Source organism: Carassius carassius, chromosome 2 (genome assembly GCF_963082965.1).
Source record: "Carassius carassius chromosome 2, fCarCar2.1, whole genome shotgun sequence".
In the NCBI taxonomy this organism is placed as follows: Eukaryota; Metazoa; Chordata; class Actinopteri; order Cypriniformes; family Cyprinidae; genus Carassius; species Carassius carassius.
This window is the reverse complement of record NC_081756.1, coordinates 22,557,808-22,575,613: the sequence shown is the minus strand read 5'-3', so window position 1 is coordinate 22,575,613 and position 17,806 is coordinate 22,557,808. Positions and strand designations below refer to the sequence as shown.

Sequence of the window (17,806 nt, the reverse complement as noted above, 5' to 3'; positions counted from 1 at the left end):
TCCTGGAGGGCCAATGCACTGCAAAGTTTATCTCCAACCCTGATCAAACTTACCTACCTGTGATTTTCTAATGATCCTTAAGACCTTAAATAGCTAAACTCTGCAGGAAAGTGGACCTCGTGGGCCAGATTTGAGGATCCCTGGTGTATATTGTGCTCGCAATGCCATACTCACTTGTTGCAGTGGTGTTTCAGGTGTTTCTTGTACCCATCATCAGACAACATGTGTTCTGGGTTGTGTTTCCGGATCCACTCTGCCTTCTGGATATCAAATGAGCTAGACTGAGTCTTCATCTTCTTTCCTTTTCGGCCTCGTGGTACTGGAGTCGACAAACCTGCGCAAGTCACATCAACAGAATCTAAATGATGTCACGCTTCATAAACAAACATTCATCCTGACTGGATCAAAATGCAAAAGGTAACTGAATTTCTAACAACGCTCCAGTCCTCATACCCAAATGGTTCTGAAGTTCCTTAGTCCTGCCGTCCTCTGTGGGAGCGATCAGATCCCACATGAAGCTTTTAATTTTATCATCTCCACGGTAATGAACGAGGCAGTATGCCAGGAGTGCTCTGCATATACACTCCACATCATTCTCGCTCAGCTGTCGCTTAAAGCGCCCGTGAGCCAGGATATCCTTCCAGCGGCCCCACCTGTGACCACAGAAACAAATTCAGTGGTCCGTCATTTCATCTAGTGTCAAGAACTCTGCCTGAGAAGAGTCATACTTTCTATATTGGCATAGTTTGTATAAAGTTTATTTATATAGTGTATCATACGTATAGTATGCAGCACAATGAACTTTTATTCGGCAAGAACATTAAACGGATCAAAAGTGATAGTAAACCCCCTAAAAAGTTACTATTTCAAAGAAATGCTGTTCTTTTGAACTTTGCATTTACCAAAGAATCGCGAAAAAAAAAAAAAAGTATCACGGTTTCCGTTAGACAGTAAGCATAAGAGACATCTTTCAACAACAAATACCTTAACCACTCCTCTAACTTTTAAACATATATATGTATGTGTATATATAGATAATGCACTGGCATACAGCAAAACTGGTATCGGTAGACCGCTAGCCATCACTCACCCATACACCAACAGATTTTTCTCCACGCGGAAGCACTCTGTGCGGCCATAGCTGTTGAGGCGTTCATGTGGCCGGCGGAGTTTGGGTTTGTCATCTCCGCTACTCTCCCCTTCAGAGAGCTCGGCCAGCTCGTCCTTAGTAGCACTGAACGGCCGGGTCTGTTTCCTGACACGAGGGGTGTCGATCACCAGACTGTTCTGAAGCAAAACCGCAACAAAAGACAACGGTTAAAACAAAACCACTGACCCACCTTTACTGAGAACAGTGCTATGCATTTAAATGAGGCTAACCGCATTCACTAAAACTGATGTTTGCTTTCAATCACTGTGCAGAAACTTCCAACTAAAATACAGAGGAGCCCACAGAAAACAGTGATTGAGTTATTTCAGAGTACATTACATTAAATACCAATCATGTTAACCAGCATCCTGTCATCTCTTACAGCAATGCCTCTCGTTTCTGGGGGTTTTCCCATCAGCCAGTAAATCAAAGGAGCTTTCAGTAACTTGATTCTTTAGTTTTGTAACAGATGTCTACGCAGAATCTGTAGTTCTCAAAGTAATCCTGGCACTGGAGAGTCAGCCAGGAAGATATGCGGGCTTCTCTTCTCTGCTCTACTGTTTTTGTGGAACTTACTCTGCCATTGACTGTATCCATGTCGATCTCTGCTTTCTTGGCCCACTTGTCCCAGAAGTTGGGGTCATCCAGAGAGATGTCTGTTCTGTTCCCTGAAGCTACAAAACTGGCCTGTGAACACAGCAAAACCAAAGAGAACAGCATGTTAATGCACAAGTACATACAGAATTAAGGCTGTAAAATAATGGCGAAAAAATTAATTACATTCCAGTATTTTTTTTCCTCTCTGATTATTATTGTGATATTAAATAGGAATTTATGAATGACTTCAACAGATATATTTCTGTAAATATTACATAAGTGTAGAATTACTGGGATGTTTTTCTTTTATTTTTATTCAATTTTAATTAGATATATTATTACTATTATTATAATATTATATATTATTACGATTGTAATACTACTTTTGTACTATAACACATAAAATTGAGTATTTAATAAAAAGTAAAATAATAATAATTTAATAGAATGTCTGAGGAATTACAATACTAATAATTATGTCTTAATTTTGTCTTTTTTAAGCTTTAATTTTGGCAGAAAACCCAGGGAGCCCATTAAGCTTCTCCTACATTGTTTGATTTTCGTTTGATATATCTGCAGCCTTTAAAAGAATGCCATCTGAAAATTGCTTTTATTAGAGAAGATGTAAGAAAACATTTTGATCAACACTTTTAAACATAAGAATTAAAAGATGAAAAAAAAGAAGCTGACCTTGGCAAAGGTGGAGCCCCGCCCCTCAGATTCAATAGTGATGGTCTTGGTTCTGCGTTGCAGGATTTGGTCAATGTCCTCTTCACAAAATTTAGCCCCCTCATCTTCCTCATCCATGATGGCACCATAAGCTCCACGCCGAAGAAGGTCCTCAATCTCCTTCTTAGAGAGCTGCTGCTGCATCTGCTAGAGAAGGAGAGTGAATGAAACCAGACAATACATATTAATGCATACCAGTACAAATAAATAAATCAGTCTACCCCACCAATTATGCAAATTTCTATGTAGAGAACAACAATGTAATGAGGGAAAAAAAAAATCCTGGTACATGGGTGACATTTAATGTCTTACCCCTCCTCCTCTTAGACTGTTGTCTCGTCCGCTCATGCTTTGAAGCACCGCTTTATCCAATCCCAGCTTCAGACTGGCTCTATCGAACATCTCTCGCTCATATGAGTTACGTGTGATTAGTCGATATACTTTAACTGCTTTATCCTGACCAATCCTGTGGCAGCGAGCCTGAGCCTGTGGATATGACAAGATGAAAAAGGAATATGAGCCATCAAGAACTTCTACAAATTTACTATCAAGTGTGTGTGTGTGTGTGTGTGTGTGTGTGTGTGTGTGTGTGTGTACCTGCAGGTCATTCTGAGGGTTCCAGTCAGAATCAAAGATGATACAGGTGTCGGCAGCTGTGAGGTTAATACCGAGCCCACCTGCTCGAGTACACAGCAGGAAGACGAATCGATCCGAGTCTGGTTTACTGAAACGGTCTATTGCTGCTTGACGGAGGTTCCCACGTACACGGCCATCAATCCGCTCATAGAGGTATCTGAAAAAGGTCAGTTGGACATAGACATTACAGATCGATGTACTTTATCCAGCACTTCCACACAGTATTCCACACAGCAATCATAACCATTTAAAATAACCGTTTTATATTTGAATATATTTTAAAATGTCATTTATTTCTGTGATTTTCAGTAGCCATAGTCCTCAGTGTCACATGATCTTTCAGAAATCATTCTAACATAAGATTTCAAGAAACATTTCCTATTATTATCAATGTTTATTTCAATGTTGTGCTGCTTAATATATTTATGCAAACCGTGATACATTTTTTTTTCAGGATTTTTTGATTAATAGAAGGTTCAAGTCAACAAGAACTTATTTGAAACATAAATCATTACAATAAACATTACTTTGGATCAATTTTTTGCATTCTTGCTGAAGGACTACTTTCTTTGTTTTTTTACAAAATAATAATAAAAAATAAAATAATAAAATCTTACTGACTCCAAATTGAACAGCGGTACAAATACGCTACAGTCAAAACATTCAGATAATCCTATATATTACGAGTTTCATCAATACAAATACAAAAGCTGAATCAGCATCTGTGGCACAATGTTGATTTCCCATGAGCAATGTTGCATTAGTATGTCCCTAGCTCACTCCTTAAACTCTTATGAACTTCCTGCTTTCTCTGAACCACTTTGGCCAGATCTGTGCCTGTGGGACTGTGTGCATGATGTGAGATCCCTAGAGTGTCTGTGTCCTGCAGCACCCTAGCTGCATCAGCCAACATACACAGCACTTAGTTTGTTAACAGTGCACTGTACACACATCTGTACACACTGCTAGACTGTCACAGACGAGCTGAGGCAAGAGAAAAATGAACGAGGCAGGAATTAAGGAAAGAATCTAATCCTAGACACCGCATAAAGTGGTAACGGTAACATAATATTGCTGATGCAAAATGGATCAACAGCAGAGAGCTCTGTATAAAGGACCAGAGAGATAAGGAACGTGAACACAACTCATACCAGGGTAAGCAAAATGTGGCATTGAGCTTATGTTAAAAAAGCTAATTTGATTGCTTGTTGAAAGTGCATATATGCACTGTAATGTATCTAAAACAAATACAGTAGAGTGGGATGTCACAGTCTGCAGTTAAACCCCATGAACTCGGCAGGGACAAAATGAGAGCCATTTACACCAATGAAATACACCTCCCCTTACAACTACAATACATTCTGTGTGCTGTAGGATGGTGTACACTCTCTGTTTTCGATTCTCACCTTTTTTGGATGAGGTAGTCTTCCAGAATGTCCAGGCAGCGCACCATCTGAGAAAAGATGAGCACTTTGTGTCCACCGGCCTTCATCTTGGGGAGCAGCTTGTCAATGAGAACGAGTTTACCTGCTGACTGAATCATAGCCTGCAGGTGGAAATCTACAGATGTGGGGCTATACACGTCCTTGAAGTCCTCCAAGATCTTCTCCTCGGCCCCTAGAAGCGAAGAGAGAAGGACAGACTTCTTAGGACCTTGCCTTATGTGGACTTGTTGTGGTTTTGACAGCAGTTGGGGTTTGTGTAGCTGTACCTTTGATGAGGTAGGGATGGTTGCAGCATTTCCGCAGTTCCATCATGGTGTTGAGCAAGTTTGGGACGTTGGCTTGGCCAGCTCCTTTAGCCAGGAATGAGAAGTTCTTCTCCAGTATGGCGCGGTAGTATTTCTTCTGGATGTTGGTGAGCTCCACTTCAATGATGGTCTCTTCTTTAGGGGCCAACTTCTTCTCCACGTCTTCCTTAAGACGCCGCAGCATCATTGGTTTTAGGATGGCCTGGAGTTTCTGGACCTGCATGTACATGCATTTACAAATGGAGAAGAGTAAAACATACAGAACATCTATTTGAATTCAAATACAGTAATATATAATGTATACAAATAGAGCACCTGCTCCTCAGTCTTAAGGTCTCCAAATTCCTGCATGAAGGTGCTTTCAGAAGGGAAGCGGGTCGGCTCCAGGAAGTGCAGCAGACTAAAGAGTTCCTCTACTGTGTTTTGTAGTGGAGTGCCCGTCAATAATACCTTATGTTCCTAAGAGGTCAAAAGATATCAAGTTAAAAACATAGGGGAAAAAAGGGCATCTGTGATAAATGTTAAATATTAGCATAATGATGTCTTATTTATACCAGACTCATAAGTTTGAAGCCCTCCAAAAGCTTGCAGTTTTTATTTTTGAGCCGATGGGCTTCATCAATGATGACACAGCGCCAGTCTATTGCGTTAAGTACTGGACAGCCTCCCAATATCATCTCAAATGTTGTAATGACTGCCTGAAACCGGTAAGCACCCCTTATCACACGACCCTGTATGAGAGAAAGAGAGATAATAAGTGCCAGCAAACATTTCCATGGTTTGTTTTTTTTGTGTGTGTGTGCTCCCTGAGGTTTTGCATGATACACCACTATTCAGTTTGTTTTTTTTTTTTTTTTTTATCATGTATTTCAGTATTTATAATGATACGGGTATTTTTGCAGGAAATTCTACAAACATTAATATATATATATATATATATATATATATATATATATATATATATATATGAATTACATATATACATATTTATTTTATTTTTTTTATTTTTTTATAATGCACTTAATTTATAAAGTTTTAAATTCATGGTAATATTTCCTTTTTTTTCCCCTCAGAACTTGATGGATGCAAACCACGTGGTAAAAACAATTTTATAAAATGGCATGATGCAAACTAAAAGAAATTATTATGCATTACAAGTTAACTTATCATTAGTTGTACAATTTACATGATTTACAATATAAATTCTGACCAGATAAGCAGTTGCTATTGTGAAAAAGTTGATATAAAAAACGCTGACCCCACAGTTAAATTCTATATTAATGCAACAGTTTGCAATGTTTCTCCATCTATTATTTCTTCAAGATATTATTACTTGATCTTCACTGGTAGTTATGCAATTATATCCACTGTGGCATTAGCAATACAATCTGACAACTTCACAATTACATTTAGTTTGAAAAGGAATAAAATAACCATAATTAAGTTGAGGCTTGCTTTTCCCCTCTCTATCTTTCTCCTTTACAAAACATAATACTAAAAGGTAGCCAATTCAAAAGCCTTGAATTTCAGTTAAGAGGTCTAGATTAATGCGAAGCTGTGTGTGTGTTTGAGTGTGAAATCTCACCTGAGCATCTCTGAAATACATTTCATACTGCTGGAGCATCTGTCGGCTGACCACACTGCCATGGTACACGATGATGTTGAGTTTGGTCCAGGTTCTGAACTCTCTCTCCCAGTTAGCGATGGTAGAGAGAGGAGCGATGATGAGGAAAGGCCCCTTGATCCCTATGCGATACATCTCTTCCAGAAATGTGATGGACTGGATGGTTTTTCCTAGACCCATCTCATCCGCAAGAATACAGTTACGCCTGCAAATTGAGACAGAGGGGCATCAGAGTACCCTTTTTTACGTTTTTGCTTTTTTAATATTCACACACACAAGATACCAGGTTAAATTCCAAGAGTAGGTGTAAAATTGATTAAAAAAAATGAAATAAAAATAGCAAAAATCACCATATTAGACACAATTTCTGTTGAAATGTAGTGCTACCTGTGGCACAAACACAGTCACGTAATACAACAGTGAGCATCGTCTACAGAATAATTTTATATTATAGTAACACCTAAATGATGTTCAAATTAGGTTTGTAAATTAATTTTGTACAAAAGAATCAGCCAGATGAGTTGCTGGAAATAAAATCCTTTAATTAATTCATTATCTCGTTGATGCTCTCAATGCTGTATGAAGTGTGAATAGTAGATTAGCTTTCCAGCACACTCAATGCACACAGCTCTTCATTCAATGATCAATCTACACAAAAACACAAAGTCTATAAGAAAAGCCATGCATTCATTAGCCCACAATGAAAAGTACACTGGCGTTATGATTGTGAGGAATAAAAGAAGATATTTTGAAGATTGCTGGTAATCAAACAGTTGGTGGTTCCCATTGACGTCCATAGTATTTCTTTTCCTTCAATATCTTCTTCTTTTATGTTCAACATAAGAAAGCAACTCATATAGGTTTGGAACAACATGAGGGTGAGTAAATGATGACAACATTTTCATTTTTGGGTGAACTATCACTTTAACTGAACTAAATGATTTTTATTACTATAAAAAATCAAAACGACGGTGGTTGGCGTTGCAGTGGTGGTCAAGTGACGTAACCCCTGCTGCAGCTTAACACCGGTAACACTGACTATCGCAGCTAGCCTAAAGTACAGCATATGATGCTGTCCCACTCAGTAGTTTTATTGACATATATGGGGAAGGTTAAAGAGGAAGAATCCCTGTGTCAGGGCTGAGCATTCACTTACCTGTTGTACCAGTTGAAGAGAAGCCAGTTGACCCCCTCCAGCTGGTAATCCCTGAGACAGTTTCCATTACAATACTCTCGGGACTGCTCCCGCTTCTTCCAGTGACTCGCCGGTGGACGTTCCTGAGAATGGATTCAGTCAATGGTATTCAAGCACCAAAACTTGGATTATGCACACTAACTACCTGCAGTACAGTTTAACCAGGCACTATTTGCTCTGCAACACCAAATCGGCATGCATATTTAAATACTTTGCAGTGCAAACATTTCTCCTTTATATAGAAATTATAGATACACCCTAAAACAGAAGTTTGTGTACAATTTCTAGTGAATATGGCAACAGTAATTCAACAAATGATGGAGAAGTGAGTATTATGTATCCAGTAAAGCACACTTTAGGCATGTTTAAGAGTCGTTTTAGGTCCCTGGAACTCAGAGGCAATTACATCTAGAACGAGGAATGTATGGTGAATACATTATTTAAAAAATAACATAGTATCTTATGCTCACCAAGGCTGCTTTTACTTGATCGAAAGTACAGTAAAAACAATAATACTGTAAATATATAACTGGAATTTAAATTTTAAAATGCAACCATTACTTTAGTCTCCAGTGTCAGCAGTGTCAATGGTATTAGAGGGAGCAAGAGAGAGAGACGGTCTCACCACTCTGTTGGTGTGTGGTTTTGCTGCCTGCAGCTTTTTGAACTCTTTGATCTTAGTCTGGTCTACATCTTCCTTCAGCTCCCATGTGCTGTCCTCATACGGCAATGAGCACCATTTCACCAGGTAATAGACCACCGGCTACACATGCACACAAAAGAGACTTACACAAAATGCACTGCCAGGAACTACAGAGAGAGTGCTAACTGCACTCACACACACGATTCACAGAGCAATGGCTACCTCTCCGGTGTCCTTGTCCTCACAGTATGAGACCTCGAGAACTCGGTCCACTTCTACATAGTCAGGATTGAATGGTTCCTCCTCCATCTTAAACACACACGTACACATCATTAATGATTACACAGAAATCCGGCGTGTCTCCCCAGCGATTATTATTACTAAATGACATGACATTTAACCTGAAAAGCATCATACAAAATATTTCTTGTGAGAACACAGTGTTTGCTGAAGTTACGAACAAACATAGGCATTCTTACATCAGCAAAGAAGTGTGCTTTCTGCGCCTGTTTGATCTTGAAGCGCTTGATTTTCTGCTGGATCCTCTTGTCCTTCTCTAAATGCTGCTCCGTCGCCCACTCACAGTGAAGATATGAGCTACAACAGACCCAAGTTCACATAATCACTGAATGGCCCTTACGCATACGCTAAATTATGCGTGCTCATCAGCACATGAATAAATTGGTCCCTGAGCTGCTCCTGGTTATTAGCAATATAAAAAACTTTTTTTTTTTACAGCCTGAAAGCTAACAGAGAAAACTGTTAAAGCTGACCAAAGCAGTGCCTAATTGACTTACTAGTTTTTGTACTTGACATAATACTCTTCGGTTTCTACCATCAACCCAGGAGACACCTGTTGAATGAAGAATAAAAATAATATTATATTATAGACGTAAATAGTAAAATAGTTCATTTTTCCCAATAAACGTCCATTATTCTCGGCTGATAAAGAACAGTGTGTAGATTTGTTTCACTACAATGATTGAAATCATATCTAGAATGTGTCTAATGTTTGTTTGAATATTACAGACCTGCTTCGAGTGATCCTATCTCAAGTGGTCAGTGCTCAATACAGGTGTAAACACTGGTCTAAAATGTTCTATGACTGAATGATTGAAATCATATTTAGAGGAAGTTGAAAAAGTGATCATGTCACCTCTGCATCTAATCAGTGCCCTAATGTTTCCTAATGAAATCTGAAAAAGCCCTATACATATACATGCCTCACAGAGCATGTTTCAGTGACACAGATAGCTCGCTTGGGATAGAAGCATTTGCCCATGTAGAAGCATTAAAACTATGAGCATTCTGTGGGAAATGTCACATTTGAGGCAAGATTAAAATTGCAGTATATTTCAGAACAGCTATGCACTAAAAGTTCTGTTGCCCCCACCCCCCTTGACTGTGCTTTATCTTTATAAACATGCAATGTGATGTACATAGTACAAATTAGTACAATTAGAGATGCAATCTTATCACAACTGGTCACAGGAAGTGCATCATGTGTAGTGCCATGTGCAAACAGGCCATAATTGAATAAAAATGCATGAGCTCTAAAAATGAATAAGAACTTAATAAAACATAGAAATTGTGAAACTCTTACCTCTTTATTCACCACACGAGATGCCATAATTTTATCAACCACAGCAGCATCTTCATCAGTCGGGTTCTCCTATACACCAATATAAACCAGATCAGAGACTCTTAATGTGAAAACATCCACTACATCCCTCAAACACACACACACACATATATATATAAAATGATGAACTGGCTTTTCTCCTTCTAAACATATCATATTATATTCAAGATCAGAGAACTGCTTGAGCATGCTGGGATACAACATAAGAAACAAGTCTGTGTGCTGTTAACTGCAGTGAGATTGTATGTTCTCACCACAAACAGTTGCACTGCAGGCTGTTTGTGAGCGTTGGAGTTGCTCTTCTTGGATTTGACGATGACCTTCATTTCTTCATCAGACAATCGAGCCTCACCATCATCCTCATACTTCTTCCTCTTGACCTTCCGGTTCGAACGCCGTTTCTGTATTTGATCAAACAGATACAGGTGTATTATGAGGTTTTCTAATATATATATGTATATATATATATATATATATATATATATATATATAGTTTGCTACCAGTTCTTAGCAAAGTAGTTGAAATCAAATTATGTAAACAAACTAAAATCTTCTTTGAGGAGAATTATTTCAAACCACAGTTAAATTTGTCTGTAAAGAGTGTGCCTATTGAACAGGTAGAGGAAACCAGATTTCTTAGAGTTATACTAGACAGCACGCTGAAGTGATCAAAACAGAAGAGATGGGCAACATTTTTAGTACATTATTGCATTTCTAAAATTGTGCAAACAATGGTTCTTACTCATTTAGATTACTGTCCAGTGGCTAAGTCGAGTGCATCAAGTGAAGATTTGGAAAAATTACAATTTGTGCAGAATAGAGCTGCACGACTCACTCAAAAGAGTGATAGAAGGGCTAATATGAGAAGAATGCACAAATCTTTAGGTTGGCCACTGGTGAAGAATTTCAGTGTGTAGAGTTTCTACAGTCCTGTACTTTTAACTTTTGTATAGTAGCGCTAGTCATAATTTTAACAACAGGCATGCATCAAAAATATGTTTTTTACTTCCTTTTTCAAAAACTAATGCAAAGCAATGGACTAATGTACAGAGGAATGAAAATATGAAATAATTATAAATCACATATTTTTATAATATATAAAATGAGGATTCAATTATTTAAAGGAATATTTAACGGCACAAAGCACAGTAAATGATTGATTTTGATGTTTTGAATTAATTTGCAGTTTTTATTTTTTATTGACATGACTTATTATTGTTAATGTAGTTTAGTTACATTATACTTGTTGGACCCAAGGAAGAATATGGGGTAATAAACATATATATAGATACACATTCAGAAATTTTAAAAGAAATGTATACATTTACAAATAATTTTCCATTAATGACAGAATTTTCAAATAAATAGAGAAATTCTAAAATTAATTTTAAATATTTTGCAAAAATCATATTACAGTTGGGATGAATTTACCCCAGGGGGCTTCTTGATCCATGTCAATGCCATTTTGGGTAACCAAGAGAGAAATACAACCCCTGTGCATGCACAATTTTATCTTTCATTTAGCAAATCAGAGATGCCCATCAGGGGGCATTTAATAAATTAGTACAGCAGAGAGAGAGAGAGAGAGAGAGAGAGAGAGAGAGAGAGAGAGAGAGACAGAGAGAGAGAGAGAGAGAGAGAGAGAGAGAGAAAGAGAGAAAGAGAGATAGAATGAGTGTGAGTCTGTCCTCCCAAATATAACATGACCTGAATGTGTAAGAGTTAAAGTAAATGGAGAGGATGAGAATATCTCAGGATGACCAAAAAAAGACCCAACCGCCCCGCCACGAGAACTCAGTGTTTCCCAGAATGCAGATGGCTGTGGCTTTACCTCCGACATCCTAACTGAGTCATCAAAAGAATACTGCTTTAATTAACACAAGGGTATTTAAAGATGATAATTATATCTGGAAGGGTGGAGGGGGATGAGAGGTTAGTCATTTCAGAAAAAGAGCTGGAATTCATTTGAGGGTACGGCTGTCATCTCAGTCTCTCTAGCTCTTCCTCATGCTGCAGGAAGCACCACTGTGCAGATCAAAGAATGACCAGCTCCAGAAATGACCACTTACAAATACTCTTCATGCTCGATGTTTATATAATACTATAAGACAGCATGAAAGTGTTATCCAAGCATAATCAAGAATAGATTAAAAAAAAAAAAAAAGCTCACCGAATCATCATAATCTTTAGAAGATCGTCGAGTTGGTCTGTCACTGTCAGACAGCTCTTCAGAAGAATCGCTCTTCTTTCGCTTCTTCTTTCCAAGCTTTATAACAATTTTCCTGTAAAAGAGGAGAACACAGTGAGAGACTTATTTTAACACCGAAACCCACTGGAATTCAATCAGAAGAAACCAGTATTACTCAAAAAAATGTTATGGAAACACACAAAATGGCTGCTTTGTTGACTGCGATGCCTCTGCATTTATTTTGAATCCCGAGTATGTTTATAAGAGGCAGTAAAACTGTAAAAAAGGCTTTTTTATAAGGTCACAAATAAAACTGACACCACACATAAAAACTGGCGCAATAAACACAGACACTTTCATATCTCGCAGTGTAGCTCTTGTTAATTAAAAAAAAAAAAAAAAAAAAAAAAATTACAATAGAAGCTAATTTAAATATTAATAAACACAATAATAATAATAATATATACATGATATTAAACAATAGTGTGTGGTATAAATAGTGTTTAGTATAAATATTACATAACACTAGTTTCTCTTAACTCCATTGTAAATGTGCTTTAATGAAGCAAAACCTTCAGCACACATGAAAACATTAAAAGTCAAATGATTTCACAGAATGTCATCTTCCATGCTGGACACTAAAAACACACATTTGCTATTTCTCCACAGTGCTGGGCACACAGCTCTGATGAACAGGACATGATTCTCAGGACATCAGCTGTGTGCTGTTATTCTGGGTACTCCACTCTGGATGATGTTTCTGGGACAACATGACTGTCTGGTTGCCTAGTGACCTGATCATAGTGAAGCTGGCGCTGTAAGGTTGTGGACTGTGAGTGACACATAAGCTCCACTCATGAGACTGAGAGCTGGTCTTCACTGCACTGTGTGTGTACGAACACAGCTGGACGGAGCTAACCTGGGGAAGCATGTGAAGAAAGCCAGTTTAACACCCTAAACATCTTTCTTTTGCTCTCCTGTCGAGGGACCCAACAACACACACACGCACATACAGGGACCAGAATAAACCACAAACGTTCCGCCATTTTATAAAATAAATAGGATAAGACAGAAAAGATAGAAAAATACAAGATTTTCTATAAGGCAAAGTGATTATTAATAGTTTCTTGTATGATGAATCAAGAATGAGTAAATATTTTGTCCCTCACATTTTTATGTTGGTGAATCGAGAACAAAAAAAATTGTCACTTGAAACTCTAGAGTAACAAATATTAAATATAAAAATAAAAAGCTCTGAATGCAAAGGCAAAAGATATGAAAAACATCAGCAGGACTGTCATTCTTACATTGCATTCTTAGCATTCTTAGATGTACACCAGGTGTAATTGTGTTAGAATTGCTGAAAAAGTTACCAGTCAACAGGCCAATCTGGCCAACATTTTATTTACTCCGTTTTGAAAAGAGAGATAAAAAAAAAAAAAATAATAATAACTTTTAAATGCTAAATTTGCACTTATGTATATGTATATATATAAAGTGCAAATATATTTATATACAAATATTTATATAAATATTTTTTTTTTTTTTTGACTGTGACAATTGGTTTGGTAAGTCATTGACATTTTAGAGTGTGTGTTTATGTGTTTCTCTTATTTTTGTAAAGATGCATCAGTATTTAAAGTCTATATGAATCAGAGACAAACACATATACAGTAAATGCATGCTCACACACTCGATGGATGACAGTGGAAGGTCTTCAGTGGCAGACGAAAAAGGCTGTGTTAATATTTCAGGGTTGAAACCTAGGCTACACATATGCACTGCACACACTCAGTCTTTCTCAGTCTTTACCCTAAAAGCTCCTCTGAACACATGGTCGCACAAACATACAAATGAGTTTAAAATCAGTCCTGTGATGAAAAATCCACCATATACTTTTATTTTAGAAACCTTTTCATCTCTTTCTTTCAATATAATGTCAATATAAACATCCAGTATCCATTCTTCTTCATCACACACTCAGCACCTCATGTCATGACACAACATTTATCAAACAAGTATCACAATTGGATTTAAACGGTGCTAAACGTGAGACAGAAACTCAGTATGTCGGGGAGAGTGAATTTGTGGTGTCAGTTTCAGTCCGACTTAGTTGCACATGGTTCACTTCACTTTTGCCCAGCACAGCGTATCTGACCGCACTAAGAAAAGCAAGTTGGCACTTTTAACAACCTGATTCTTGTGTAATTGAATGAACAAACACAAGAATAAATAAAACATATCAATAGAAGTACTGATGCAATAGCATGAGGGGGAAAATTCTGATACATGACTATATCGTCACAGCCATAACGTGCCTGGCAGACTGTACAGTTATAAAAATGTGTGTGTGTGTGTGAGAGAATGACTGCAGTCTCTCTCTCTCTCTCTCGGACATCACATAGTCTCCTTTAAAGCTGTTGTGGCAGCTGTTGGCTGTAGTGTGCAGTTTGGCTCAAAGCGGGTCAGTGGGTTTCTGGCTTTGCGCTGCACCGCAGACATCAACCCTGCTATTTATGAAAGCAAGATCTAAGAGATGCCTCTGCCTCCATGTCTCCACAGTGATATGAAAATCAATATTCAGCACCCAGTTACCACAAATCTCTTCAGTTAAGAAAGCCTATAGTTAGTGACAGGTAAGGTGACTTGAGGAGGTTTGTTGCAACTGTGTGCAGTTTTTCAAAAAGGTTGCTGTTTGTGAGTTTGACTTCTTGAGCGCATCACATACTCAGTATGCTCAAGTTTGACTACCTTGCTACCTTGACTACAACCTCAAACCTTTAACAAACCATTAAACGTTATTTGACTGACATTTTACAGGGGTCATATGACGTTGCTAAAAAGCTATGTTGTGTATTTGGTGTAATGCATGTGTTTATGTGGTTTAAGTTCAAAAAAGTGTGCGAGACGTGAATTTAAAATGTATTTATTTACAAAGGTATATGATTAGGTCACACTTGTCCGTGTGTGAAGATGTTGGGCCGCGCAAATCTGTGAATGAATGTTCTGAAGTGAGGTAAACTTCAACAGATTTCCCCTGCTCAGGGAGTAGGGAGAAATAAACACTGTGTAGGGACCATGTCAATAGGAACACAGTTCATGCACTGAGCTCACTTCTAACAAGCTGATTATCTGAATCAGGTGTGTTATCGAGGAGAGACATACAAAATAATCAGAGCTGGGGGGTGTGAGGACTGGAATTGAGAACTGCTGGGTTAGAGAGTTGGACTTGTAACCCGAAGGTCGCAGGTTCCAGTCTCAGTGCCGGAAGGAGTTGTAGGTGGAGCGAGTGAATGAAGAGCGCTCTCTTCTACCCTCAATACCCATGATGTGTGTCCCGGTATGATGAGACATAACCAATAAAATTCATTATAAACGAGGCATTCAGTGGGGACATAATTACTGTTATAATGCCTTATACGCGTTGCATATCGCGCTGTGTAAACATAAAACCATTTCTTGAGAAAGAACAAACGTTACTCTACACTGCTCAAATCTTGCGTTTGAATCATCATTGGCAAATTCTTTAAATATAAAAAACTTAATAACAGGCTGTGAGTCAGAAGCACCAGACTGTCATTGCAAATTTGGAACTGAGGAACAGACAGCTGGCTGAGTGAGCGGCGGCCGGTGAGCCTGAGAGCGGTGCAGCATAACACTTTCCTGTCCAATGCCGTAGCATGCAAAAAGTACTTACTTTTACTTAAAAAGCAATGTTCGATCTTCCAGAACAGAAGCATTGTGCATACAAAATAAAATAAATAATTTTGCAAGCTATGACCTTCCTGACTAGTGCCACAAAGGTCGGTCCTGGCTTATGTAGCCGATCATCCAGCATTTGGGATAGGGTCTATACGTCTTCCTGATCACCCACACCCACACTCACACTTGTTGTTCCCAACAAGGCTGAACAACACTGGGATTCATAAATGTGGACTTGTGTGTGGTCATGACACCACTAGCTACAACATAATACTCAACTGTTAATAAATACCAGCCTCTTATAGCAGACCAGCAACACCGTAGCACATTAGAATGTCATCAGAGTGATGCTAGGTGACAAGATTCAGTTGACAACACTTACACACCAAAACACGCTCAATAAAAGCTTGCCAAACCAGACAGGTAACTTGCAGTACTTTACAGGGAGAAAGAGACCACTTAGCCTATTCCCATGTCAATATGCAAACATGTCCCTTTCATTCTGAAATATCTGCAAACCAGCATTTAAAAGCCGTCAACATATGCTTCCTTCTGCTAGATGTGGTAAAAACGGCAATCTATAAAACAGAGGTGAATGAGCCAAGAAACTGCGAGTTAAACAAGAAAAGAAATCATCCAGTGAGGCACTGAGGCTTAACATACACATGTCTTATTTATCTTGCCTTTACTGCTGAAGTATTTGGGTCAGTCAGACTGCTAATCCATAAAGCACGATGAACAAGTCACTGAAGATATTCAACACACTTCTTTTACAAGCACAGCAGAAACGTTAAACACATTCATGCCAGCTTTGTAATCGCACCAACGGGCCATGAGAGAGCACGCAGCCTTTTTAAGAACAAAGCTGCATCTAAATTGAACTGTAGAGCTGGAGACAATATTTGGCGGCTTGCAGAGTTAGCAGAGGCCTTCACATGATGCACGTGACATGACCCAGAAATCTCAAGTCATGTTCTTTCATTCAGTCCTCCATTAATACAGATCAGATGACAGCATGATGTCATAAAGCTCTGCATGTTTGGATGAGAGTTATGATCTATTCACATTCACCAGAACTGGCTGTCTGTGTGAACACTTGCTGTGTTACATTGGAGGTGCATGTAACAATTGGTAAAGGAATCATTAACCACAACAAAAATGGGAGAACACCACATTACTGTATGTTCAGTGTTTGTTTGTTACTTTGCCATGTTTGTGGGTTTGTGGGCTGCTTATTTTTGAGGGATTTTCAAACTGGGGTCCAGGGAAACCCAGAAGGAATTAAGGGGTATCAGGGGTCCACTGAATTTATAAAACCATGTCTACCAATCTTTATTCCGAAAATAATCACTTTCAATTAATACTTTTCAGATAATGAAAATCTAAAAACAATAAACATGACATTTACTCAACATATCATTACTCAAAATGACAGCAAATCTCCAACATTTCTACAGAAAACTGCTGGGGCAGTGTTTCTCATATTCGCAAACAGTGTGGGGTTATTAGGAGTCCTTGGTTCAAAAAGGTTTGCTAGAAAGTTCTGTAACTGTTTAAAAAGTGAACACCCCCTGCATGCTCTGAGCACACTTCTAGATCCAAAGACCTCCTAACAGCTGAGGACAGAATCATCAGCATGATGTTGAATGAAATGTATCTGAAAACATCTAAAGAAACGCTGACACCTTTGTTAGACTAAAATGTTTACTGAACGGAGTCCCAGTTTTACAGAGCATTTTGCTGTGCTTTCCATATTTGTAGTGCTACAAAATCTCATATTAAGATATTCTGGCAAAAGTTGCACTCAAGAACACCTGACAGGAAATGCTTAATATGCACATAAACTCTCAACATTTGCATACAAGTTTATGTACTAGCCCGAGGTGAATTTGCTCTAGTTTCAAAGGTCAAAATGGGCATTAATGAAAAAGAAATGGCTGACATACAATT

At 38.2% G+C, this 17,806-nt stretch overlaps 1 protein-coding gene across 9 annotated transcripts in view; it reads right to left on the bottom strand.

Moving 5' to 3' along the window:
- LOC132106607 (chromodomain-helicase-DNA-binding protein 9-like) overlaps nucleotides 1–17,806 on the bottom strand; it is a 263,046-nt gene that overhangs the window by 13,358 nt on the left and 231,882 nt on the right. For 8 of the 9 annotated variants that reach the window (XM_059512518.1, XM_059512444.1, XM_059512465.1 and 5 more), the window contains 20 exons: nucleotides 12,137–12,248; nucleotides 10,221–10,367; nucleotides 9,928–9,996; nucleotides 9,122–9,177; nucleotides 8,804–8,921; nucleotides 8,547–8,633; nucleotides 8,307–8,444; nucleotides 7,643–7,764; nucleotides 6,448–6,691; nucleotides 5,417–5,593; nucleotides 5,178–5,321; nucleotides 4,824–5,079; nucleotides 4,519–4,729; nucleotides 3,074–3,269; nucleotides 2,789–2,962; nucleotides 2,438–2,623; nucleotides 1,727–1,837; nucleotides 1,091–1,287; nucleotides 454–653; nucleotides 175–334 (listed from right to left, as the gene is read on the bottom strand). In XM_059512518.1, coding sequence (XP_059368501.1) covers nucleotides 175–334; nucleotides 454–653; nucleotides 1,091–1,287; nucleotides 1,727–1,837; nucleotides 2,438–2,623; nucleotides 2,789–2,962; nucleotides 3,074–3,269; nucleotides 4,519–4,729; nucleotides 4,824–5,079; nucleotides 5,178–5,321; nucleotides 5,417–5,593; nucleotides 6,448–6,691; nucleotides 7,643–7,764; nucleotides 8,307–8,444; nucleotides 8,547–8,633; nucleotides 8,804–8,921; nucleotides 9,122–9,177; nucleotides 9,928–9,996; nucleotides 10,221–10,367; nucleotides 12,137–12,248 — 3,105 coding nt within the window. The remainder of the gene's footprint in view (nucleotides 1–174; nucleotides 335–453; nucleotides 654–1,090; nucleotides 1,288–1,726; nucleotides 1,838–2,437; nucleotides 2,624–2,788; nucleotides 2,963–3,073; nucleotides 3,270–4,518; nucleotides 4,730–4,823; nucleotides 5,080–5,177; nucleotides 5,322–5,416; nucleotides 5,594–6,447; nucleotides 6,692–7,642; nucleotides 7,765–8,306; nucleotides 8,445–8,546; nucleotides 8,634–8,803; nucleotides 8,922–9,121; nucleotides 9,178–9,927; nucleotides 9,997–10,220; nucleotides 10,368–12,136; nucleotides 12,249–17,806) is intronic. The other variant, XM_059512475.1, reaches the window with a different exon arrangement.